The sequence below is a fragment of the Pelobates fuscus genome, chromosome 12, assembly GCF_036172605.1.
Source record: "Pelobates fuscus isolate aPelFus1 chromosome 12, aPelFus1.pri, whole genome shotgun sequence".
NCBI classification, from domain to species: domain Eukaryota; kingdom Metazoa; phylum Chordata; class Amphibia; order Anura; family Pelobatidae; genus Pelobates; species Pelobates fuscus.
The window spans coordinates 122,104,910-122,116,259 of record NC_086328.1 but is presented as its reverse complement, the minus strand read 5'-3'; the positions used below and the strand labels follow the sequence as shown (position 1 = coordinate 122,116,259).

The window sequence follows — 11,350 nt, the reverse complement described above, 5'->3', positions numbered from 1 at the left end:
AGGAGAGGTATCAAGATGTAGATACCTAAATATAGACTATAGTGTGTGCCATTTAGGAGTAGGAGAACCTAAGTGCTTCAGTCCGGAGTATCAACCTCGTACAATTTGGTTGACTCTCAGGAATGGAGATCCTCAGGGGACCCTAATTAATAAGACGGTGTTAGAATCCGTATATTCTTCGGGTGTTCTGCTATTTGATGCATGTAAGGCGATATCAAGTGGTAGAAAGCCGTGGAATGTATGTGGGGATCTTAGATGGGAGAGGACGTATGGATCTAACGATAAATATATTTGTCCCAGTAGTAAAAATAAATATGTGAGTCCTAGATGCCCAAATAAAGACTATAACTTTTGCCCATATTGGTCTTGTGTGGGGTGGGCGACTTGGGGACAGACAGTAGATAAAGACATGATAGTGACTAAGTTGCCGACTAGCCCATATTGTAAGTCTATGGAATGCAACCCAGTCCATATACTTATAAATAACCCCGACAAGTTCCTAGATAAGTATGGAAATTTATTTGGGTTTCAGATATACGGGACGGGTTTAGATCCTGGGACATTATTGTTTATAGGAATAGAGACTGATACGGTATCCTCCCAGACTCATCAAGTATACCATTCCTTTTATGAAGAGATGAGTATAGATAATAAGATCCCCCATAGCGCTAAGAACCTGTTCATAGATTTAGCCGAAAGTATTGCCGGTAGTCTTAATGTTACCAACTGCTATGTGTGTGGAGGTACTAACATGGGAGACCAATGGCCTTGGGAAGCAAAGGAGGTAATGTCCGGTTCTGAGGCAGTTGACCAACTAATATCTGCACAAGCCGATTATCATTTGAGTGTTAGAGGTAAATCTGAGTGGAGATTAAAGACCTCCATCATAGGTTATGTTTGCATAGCAAGGAAAGGAATAATGTATAATACTTCTGTAGGAGAATTAACTTGTCTAGGGCAAAAAGCTTATGATGATGATACTAAAAATACAACTTGGTGGTCGGCTTCAAATGTCTCAGAACCATCTAACCCGTTTGCTAGATATGCCAATTTAAAGGATGTGTGGTTTGATTTATCCATCACATCTACCTGGAGAGCCCCAGCAAATTTGTACTGGATCTGTGGTAAGAAAGCCTATTCGGAGTTGCCACAGGACTGGGAAGGGGCATGTGTGTTGGGTATGCTCAAACCATCCTTCTTCTTGTTACCGATTGAAACAGGTGAGACTTTAGGTGTTAAAGTGTATGATGTGAATCATAGGAAGAAAAGGGGACCCCTAGAGATAGGTACCTGGGAAGATAATGAATGGCCTCCCCAGCGTATCATAGATTATTATGGGCCAGCCACGTGGGCAGAAGATGGTACCTTTGGTTATAGAACCCCTATTTATATGCTCAACCGCATTATAAGGTTACAGGCGGTGGTTGAGATTATCACCAATGAAACATCACAAGCACTCAATCTCCTAGTGAAACATAATACCAGGATGAGGACAGCAGTATACCAGAATAGATTAGCCTTGGATTACCTTTTGGCAGTAGAGGGAGGTGTATGTGGGAAGTTTAACCTAAGCAATTGCTGTCTTCAAATAGACGACGAAGGGCAAGCAATAGCTGAGCTTACTAGCCATATGGTTAGACTAGCGCATGTGCCTACTCAGGTATGGAAAGGGTATAATCCAAGTAGTTGGTTTGGTAGCTGGTATGAGTGGTTTGGAGGGCTTAAGGCAGTGGTAGGTGGAGTCCTATTGATCTTATTGTTGTGTCTACTCCTACCGTGTCTTATCCCCTTAGTAGTTAGGTCTGTGCAAAGCCTGATAGGAAGTATAGCAGAGAGGAAGGCTGCTGCACAGATAATGGCGATATATAAATATAGGGCTCTAGATCAGGGAGAACCAATGCAGGAAGATGAATGTTGAAGATTCACATCATAAGATAAGTCTGGTCTGGTTCAAGGTAACTTGCGGTGTAAGCAAAACTAAGGTTATGTGATGCCTCAAGTAATTGTAAAATATCAAGAGGCATCAAAGGGGGGAATGTGGTGGAATCTCGGTAAAAATAAATTTAGTAGGCCGAGATTACCACGTGGCATGTGTACGTGCATATGCTGACGTATCGATCAGTTGGTTGCACGAGGCAAGATACGATCAGTAGTGTACGGAGCATGTGCAAGAATACAGGATATAGTATTCCCCCTCCTCCATTGTGCTGGACAAGCCATGCGGTCAAACAGGAAGTTAATTCTTATTGTGTTGATTGGTTAAGAGAATGTGCGGGTGGAGCTTAATATGGGAGGAGTTATATGCCTATATAAGGAGCCTGCACTATTGTCCGGGGCTCAGAACTTGTGGTATTTTGGTGACGCTAGTCCCTCTGAGTCCCGATCGGTGATCCAATAAAGAATCTCTTCCTTCCTGAAGAAACCTGTGTCCATCTCTCTGTACTTGGCTTCCGTCAGTTTCTCCGGTATCAGTTTCACTTTCAAACAGATGTAATTTACCTTAAATAATTGTATCTCAATCTCTAAACTAAACTTTAATCACATACAGGAGGCTCTTGCAGGGTCTAGCAAGCTATTAACATAGCAGGGGATAAGAAAATCTTAATTAAACAGAACTTGTAATAAATAAAGCCTAAATAGGGCTCTCTTTACAGGAAGTGTTTATGAAAGGCTGTGCAAGTCACATGCAGGGAGGTGTGACTAGGTTTCATAAACGAAGGGATTTAACTCCTAAATGGCAGAGGATTGAGCAGTGAGGCTGCAGGGGCATGTTCTATACACCAAAACTGCTTCATTAAGCTAAAGTTGTTCAGGTGACTATAGTGTCCCTTTAAAGGGATAAGTGTCACTTTCCTGGAAATGACATCCGCGAGTAAAACATTGGGAATCACCTACAACATGTATTTTATTTCCCATTGGCTGCTCTGTTTTCTTAATTTTCTTGATTTGTTAAATAACATCATAAATATGCTGAAATAAGGCAAAGCCAGGGCAACCATAGCACAAAAAATACATAGAAACAGTGGTTTAATTCTCAGCTTTTCTCGATGCTTACAATGAGTGACAGGTAGCTAAGATGGAGGCACTTGCTGACCGTATAAAGACGTGGATTTCTAAATCTTCACACCTCAAAAATCCGTATATAGATACGATTAGAAATCCTGTCTGCCATTTTCGGAAAAAGTTGTACATGAGCAGATGATGAAGGTTTGGCAGCAGGAATTAGATTTAGTATTTTTGTTGCAGGTAAGATAAACTGCTAGAACATGTTTGAGATTAAGCAAATATTTGCACGTTCCTTCGATCTTTCTACAACACCTGAGAGTGTTTCAGATAGTGCCGATTGTTTTCATATATATCACTGCACTGTTGCTACATCAGCCAAACTGCTCAACCTTCGATGGCGCTTTGCACAGAATAAATGTAGGAAAATGTTAAACACAATTGCCATCCTGTAACTATGGCAACCACAGCAAGGGTTACACTAAACTGCACAGTTGTATTGCCAAGTTCTTCATCGTGAATTCAGGAGAGACGTGCATGATATTGGCTCTAAAAATGGGCCTAGTGTTTAACCCCTTATGGACCAGTGACATCGCTCAATATATAACTGTTAGTGATGGCATAGAATTTTACTGAAACTTAAAGGATCACTATAGGGTCAGGAACACAAACATGTATTCCTGATCCTATGGTGCTAAACCCACCATATTGGTGGCTTGTCCCCCCTTAACTCCCTATAAAAGTATAACTTTCCTATAAAACTCACCTTATTTCCAGTGCTCTGCCCCCTTTGTGACATCAAAATGGACGATATTTTTTTTTTTGCCAATCCATTGCTTTCCCATAGGAAAAGTATTGGGTTGGCTAAAATCGGGGGGGGGGGGGGGGGGCAGGCAAATGCTGTTTTGGCCAATCAGGACCTCCTCCTAGAGATGCATAAAATCCATGAGGAAAACTCAGCGTTTCCATGCAGAGCGTGGGGACGCTGAACGGCAGAGCTGCTTACTGTGCAGCCGTGTGCCAGGAAGCCCCTCCAGTGGCCATCTGAGGAGTGGCCACTTGGAGCAGTCCCTAGGGGCAATGTAAGCACTGCATTTTCTCCGAAAAGGCAGTGTTTACATGAAAATGCCTGAAGGCAATGATTATACTCACTAGAACACTATTAACCCCTTAAGGACCAAACAAAAGGGAATCATGACATGTCACACATGTCATGTGTCCTTAAGGGATTAAGCTGTAGTTGTTCTTGTGACTATAGTTTCTTTTAAAAGGGACACTATAGTCACCAGAACTTCAGCTTATTGTATTTGTTCTGGTGAGTAGAATAATACCATTCAGGCTTTTTGCAGTAAACACTGTCTTTTCAGAGAAAATGCAGTATTTACATTACAACCTTGGGATAACTCCACAGGCCACTCCTCAGATGGCTGGTAGAGGTGCTTCCTGGGGCAGTCGTGCAGAGTGAGCAGTATTGCCATTCCACCCTCTGCATGCAGACACTGAACTTTTCTTATAGAGATGCATTGATTCAGTTCATCTCTATGAGGAGATGCCGATTGGCCAGGGCTGTGTTGGGCTTGTGCTGGCTCTGCCCCTGATCTGCCTCCTTGACAATCTCAGCCAATCCAATGCAACATACACACAACTCTGCCACCTCCATCACTGAACAGAATCCAGTACTCTAGGTGGGGCTTCAATCTAGCATCCTGTCTAGGGTCCTGGGCAATATTAATCTGACTCTCGCCTCTACGGAGCCTTAAAGGGACACTCCAGGCACCCAGACCACTTCGGCTCATTGGAGTGGTCTGGGTGCCAACTCCCACTACCCTTAACCCTGCAAGTGTAATTATTGCAGTTTTTTTTAAACTGCAATAATTACCTTGCAGGGTTAAGTCCTCCCCTAGTGGCTGTCTATTAGACAGCCACTAGAGGACACTTCCTGCTTCATAGCACAGGTTTTCTGTGCTAGAGCGTCGCTGGACGTCCTCACGCTGTGTGAGGACGTCCAGCGTCGCTCTATTCCCCATAGGGAAGCATTGAAATTAATTTTCAATGCTTTCCTATGGGGTGCGCTAATGCGCGGCATTGCCGCGCATGCGCATTAGGTCTCCTCGGCCGGCGGGCGAGATCAGTCTCGCCCACCGGCCAACGTATGCAGAAGGAGGAGCGGCGGGGGAGGAGGAAGCAGCGACGTGGGACCTGTCGCTGCCCCTGGTAAGTCACTGAAGGGGTTTTCACCCCTTCAGCAACTGGGGATTGGGGGGTGGGAGGGAGAGGGACCCTCCAGTGCCAGGAAAACGGATCGTTTTCCTGGCACTGGAGTTTCCCTTTAAATGTCAGTCATCCATAATAATCACGTGAGCAGCAGAGTCTCAGCTCATGGCGATTAGACACATTCTGTTTAATGTTAGAATGGTAAAAAGAAAATCACACAACAAAAATACAATCCTGTACAATAACTTATCGATTTGATCCATAATTTACACCCCCTGCTTTCTTTTTGTGTGCTCACTGGGTATATGCAGTGGTTTTGTTTTCTATACATAAAGTACATAATGCCAAAAGGTGGCAAATTACTGACATTTCTATAATCATAGTTGCGACCAGTTGAGATAAGCCTTTTAGAATTTGCCGAAACGAGACCCGCTGCCCTGCGGGATACAATATGGTGGCCAGACACAAAGCAGATCGAAGGTGAGGAGATAACAAACACAATGTATTGATAAAAGATGAATACATTAAAATATACTTATCTGAAAGGGGCATCTAGCCCTAAGATTGTCCACTGCTGAGATTATCATTGGAGATGTACAGTAGGTAGGCACCTTTGGCTATTTGTACAGTGCAATGTTTAATGTTTGCAGCACTACAAAATGCCATTAATATACATTCATTCTTAGAACACTGATACAGGCCTCATTTATAGTAATTTATAATACATTTTTGTTTTAAAAACACATTTAAACTGCTCTGTAAACATATTCAGACATGATCCCCTCAGACCTGCTTAGCAACTGACCAACTAACTAAACTCCTTACCTTCTATGATGCGGATCTGTCACTAAAAAGTGATTTTACAAACAAGTTGCCAAAATATATTTCAAAGAGTATCTCTATTTTATTAACAGATGTAATGAAAATTATTCAACCCCCATTAAAAATTGTTTGTTGTCAAAATTTACAGACTTTTAGCTGTTTGCAAGGAACAAATCAAACAAAAGCAATTGAGATAGCTCAACACAACAAATGCTTCAAGTGGTTTCCCCGAATTCAACTGAAAATGCAACTTATGACTTCTCCAGTCTCAAAATTATTCAACCCTCTTCATGGCAAGCATCTTTAGTACTTGGCAGAGCACCCTTTTGCGGTTATGACCGGCTTCAAATGATATGCATAGCCAGACACCAGCTTCTGGAAGGCAATGGCCTCCAGTTCAAGTATTTTGGGGTTTGCATGCCGCAACCGCCTTCTTCAAATCCCACCAGAGATGATGGCCACTGTTTTCCAGGACTTTCTCTGCAACCAAGCCTTGGTGGAATTTGAGGTATGCTTGGGATCACGGTCTTGTTGGAAGGTCCAATGATGTCCAAGTTTCCGCTTTCTCACAGACTGCATTACATTTTCTAATAGGATTTCCTGATACTTCAGTGAATCAATTTTGCCTTCCACACGCTGCAGGTTTCCAGTGCCAGAGAATGGAAAGCAGCCCCATAGCATCACTGAGCCACCACCATGCTTTAATGTCGGCAGAGTGTTTTTTTTTTCACCGTTTGCTTCATTTTTCTTCCTCCAGACATATCGCTAATACATTGGGCTGAGAAGTTCCAGTTTTGTTTCAGTGCTCCACAGAACAGTCTCCCAAAACTCCTGTGGTCTATTTATTTGATTTTGAGCATATTGTCCTTATGGGTCACTAGTGGTGAACATCTCGGAGTCCTGGCTTGGAAACCTTCTGCTTTAGTACACGCCTTACTGTGCTCACTGAAACCTCAGTGCCTGTTGCGACCAAATCTTGCTGCAGGTCTTTGCAGTCACTCAAGGGTTTCTCACAACTTGACTTCTCAGAAATCTGGTTGTAGCCATTGATAGCTTCATTTTTCTGCCCAGTCCATGTAGTGTAACCACTGTCCGTTCAACTTTGTATTTGTGAACTATGCTTCTAATGTTGTCTCTAGGATCATTCAGTGCCTTCACTATCTTTTTGTATCCTGTTGATTGTTTGTGAAGGGCGATCATCTCTTGTCTTAACTTTGTGGACCATTCTTCTGACCATATTTCTAACATGCAATCAAACGTGACACTCAATCACCTCGCCAATTCGGGTATTTCAAGTGTTCCAGCTCAAGCATGAAGCCCTTGATTAGTTGCATCAGGTGTGCTTGAGACAACACCTGTTTTGCATATTTGTGCTTTTGAGGGATAAATAATTATAAGCCATTTTTATTGCTTTTTTTTTTTTACTTGCAAACAAATGAAAATGTGTACATTTTGACAATAAACCTGATTTTCAATGGGGGTTGAATAATTTTTGATTCCAACTGTCTCATGATATTCAATGAATATTTGTCATGCTAATAGGACTGGATACTGAGGGATGTATTTACTAAATTGCAAATTGTGGAGAAGTGCCAAATATCTGCGCTGGTAAAATAGCAGATTTAGTTTGTTTTCCTAGGTCAACTACTCTGACCTTAAATGTGCAGTTCAGTGTGAATAATCCCTCAACTACAAACAAATGAACAGGGAATTGAGCAGAACTGATATAACTGATAAAATCTTAAAAACATTGAAACCCCAACAAACATTCAATTAGAACAATCTGTCAAAATGCCCACTTAAAGACTTGCATTTATCGTTTGGTAATGTTAGTCTCATTTGCTCAAACATGAAATGTTTTAAATCAGAGCCACAAATTTAGTGCAATGTTATATTTATTTGTTACAGTAATTTGGTTGCCATACAATATAATTGAGGATTTGGAAAAGTGCGGTTACAGTAGCTTGGTTTTGAAATTTTGTTTGTTTATCATTTGATTTAAAGCACAAAAGAAAAAGAAAAATACAACATTATCAACATGAAACTGGTAACACAAAATAAAGCAAGAAATTGACTCACTAAAAACAATTCTTTTGCTTTATGGGGGTGGGGGGGTATTCGGATTTGTGTAATTGGCTCTTTTGATGATTTTGGAATTACATGGATCATATGTTTTAAAAATAAGAGACAACATAGTTTGTGGGCAAACATCCCCACCCCATGACATAAATCAACAGTCACTCCTAGTCATTTAGTATCGGAGAATAACTGAGGAGCACAGAATGTCTGCTGTGGGTCCCTGTGCAAGGTTTACAAAATTTACAAGTTTTTGTTAAATTTTGGTGTTTATTATGCACAAAAATTACATAAACTATAGATATATGTAAAGGGAAAAAATCTTTTAATTACACTATGTAACAAAAACTATTTCAGACCTTTGAATCCTAACTCTAGGGTACAGAAAAGTCTCCTCCTGCTATTCATAAATGATGATGGGACTTATAGTCCTGAACCAGCTTGGCCACGCCCCCAGGGGCTGGGTAAGTGATGTGGAATCCCATGTCTTTACATCAAAGACTGAAGCTGTGTTTCTGGGTTCTTCAATCTGGAATCACAACAGTTTGCGGCTATGGGACAGTCGCTAGTTTTTACTGCCTTACAAGATACGTTGCAGATCCCAAAATTAAACTATTTGTTTGCTAAAGTACTTATGGCAAGTTTTTATTTTTTTCTTTATTTTTTCTTTGTTAATTAGCAAAGATGGACGATTCATTCCATACGTCCCATTCGCCCTCTCATAAGACACCGTGTAAAAATATATTTATTTAGCTCTTTAAATGTTTTATACTGGTTTTGTACTAAATACATATTTGCGTTAAGTGCCTGAAAGTCATACACAACTAAAATGCACATCTATTCTGAGTACCTTAACTCAAAGCTAAACTTGACGATCAAGAAGTCTAGTGTAATCAAATTTAACTATAGATCGGGTTGGCCAAAATGTGGCTCCTAAACTGTTGTAGTTACAGGTCTCATGACAGGTTGCCAGCCCAGGTGTTTGAGAATACCTTTCATGATTCTATGGCTGGCAAAGCTTCATGGGAGCGGTAGTTTTGCAACAGCTGGGTACAGACTGTTGGCCACTCCTGTTAACTAGTTTTCCCAGATCCCCAACTTTATTTACTGGCACTTTATAGAGAGGTAAACCCATATACATCAAATAAAAATAATAATAATAATAAAAATTAACATGGCCTTTGTAGGTTATATATTCTTGAATTCTCACCAAATGGAAGACAATGATAGGCTGAGAAACCATTTTGTGTACACTTTGTAACAAGGCCGATTCTTGCACTACAGAATAAATGGATAAAGAACAGAAATGGATATGCAAAATCTTAATCTACTTTTTTTCCCCCCCTCAATACAATCCTGCCCTACAGATAATGGAAAATAATCCAAAATACTCTCAAATAAAACACCTTTTTAACATTTTTTTTTCTTTTTTCTTTTTTTTCTTTTTTTATTACAAGGATAGTGGGAAATGGCAAATACAAACTGATACCTGCAAAAAAATAAAATTAGGTTATATTGCTATTGTTAGACTACAGTTCTCACTGTGTAATGATGGGAATTGTAGTCCTGCAATAGCCAGGACAGTGTGTTTAACCCATCCAGTGCTGTGAAGGATTGCAGATTCCTCGGATTACTGAACGGGGGATAAATGACTTGCTTCCATAAAGGGTTTCAGATAAACTTCTTTTGAATGTTTTAGAACCGCTGCATTATATATACTCACTGGCGAAGACGTCATCATTCTTCTATGAAGTAGATCTAGTAAATATAGAAAATATAACACAGCTCAGCTGGTTTTGGTGCATCCAAATGAGGCTGATTTTAAAAAGATCAAACTTTCGTTCATTTTTGTTTTGTGTTTTTTTTTTTTTCTCTCTTTTTTTCTTTTTTTTCTTCTTCAAATAATTATTCCACAGAAATAGTATTATTAAATCACAAAAGTGTTTGTTTTTCCCACCCCCCGTATTTCTTTCTAGAACTAAAGTGGCACAAAGGCTGCCCAGTAGACCAGCCACTTATCTCAGTAAAATATTGTGCTTATAAATGATCTGTACAGCTATTTAAACTCGCAGTAAAGAAAGATATTTAAATTTCCTTTTTAAGCATTTTAAGGGCCCCACTAAGAAATTCAAAAGTCCAGAAAGAAGAGGATCTTAAAATAAGAGTTGAGGAGGCATCACTAGGTAACTTTTATCTGTCCAAAAGCTGCTTTAACGCTCGTTCTATGTTCATCCGGTGCCCAACTCTTGTTACTCCGAGGTCTATTAAATCTTCCTTTTGAAGGCTTGGTAGGTGGGTCCCATCGATTTCATTGTCCATAAACATTTCCTTGTGTTCTCCTAAGTGTAGGCTTTCCAGCCAGTCGGCCACGTCTTGTTTAGTCCACATGTGGACAGGCTTTGCGGAAAAAGGCTTGTTAGAAATCTGCTGTAAAATAGAAGGAGAGGGGGACCTGCTCCTTCCCATGCTCATGCCAAAAAGGTCCCCGCTGGGTGGTTGGGTAGGTAATACAAAAACATCCGACATGGAAGATGGTGGTGCTGACAGCGGACCAGGCTTAATATCTCTGGTAATTTCAGCTGGACATACTACTGGACTCGGGGCCCGTCTCATCCCTGCCATTCTGCTGTCAAACTCGGGCGTCCTGTTCTGTAAGGTGATTGGCTGGTTAGCCCCAGGGCGGATGGTGAAAGTGACTGTGGTATTTCTGTTACCTGAGACGGTACTCAAAGCATCTGCACCCCTGCAAAACAAATACATAAGATAATTATTATTAAAATATTAACTCTATACTGTGTATATACATCTATAGCTTTCATCTTCTATAATAAGATATAATGGCTAAATAATTTAGCTGTGGGATATGATCATCCAAACAGATCTATAATTCATGGAGAAACCAGAGCAGACCATTCTGAGGTTCACTAAAACATACTCTATCTAAAGAGCATAGAATACAATGCCAAAAAAGTGTACCCTTCTAAATACCAATACAGTACAACAAACAGTGAGCCGTACATACAGCTAAACTGCTCCCAGCACTCACAGCCTATTATTGGTTACAGGGAGGGATTTCACATTAGGCAGAATAGGCCGTTGCACACACAGAGCTACATATAGTGATATCCAGGCTGTACACATACACTGCTATACATTCTGTTGTTGATCTCCCACACATACTGCTGCTACCTATACTGTTAAACACAGTGGTTATGGTATTCAAAGAGTCCCTTTA

General features: G+C 40.6%; 1 protein-coding gene across 7 annotated transcripts in view; it reads right to left on the bottom strand.

Moving 5' to 3' along the window:
- Positions 1-10,071: 10,071 nt before the first annotated feature.
- The window catches only part of SHANK2 (SH3 and multiple ankyrin repeat domains 2), a 509,303-nt gene continuing 508,024 nt past the window's right edge, over positions 10,072-11,350 (bottom strand). For all 7 annotated transcript variants that reach the window (XM_063437771.1, XM_063437775.1, XM_063437773.1 and 4 more), the window contains one exon: positions 10,072-10,858. In XM_063437771.1, the coding sequence (XP_063293841.1) occupies positions 10,306-10,858 (553 nt within the window). In that variant the 3' untranslated portion in view covers positions 10,072-10,305. The remainder of the gene's footprint in view (positions 10,859-11,350) is intronic.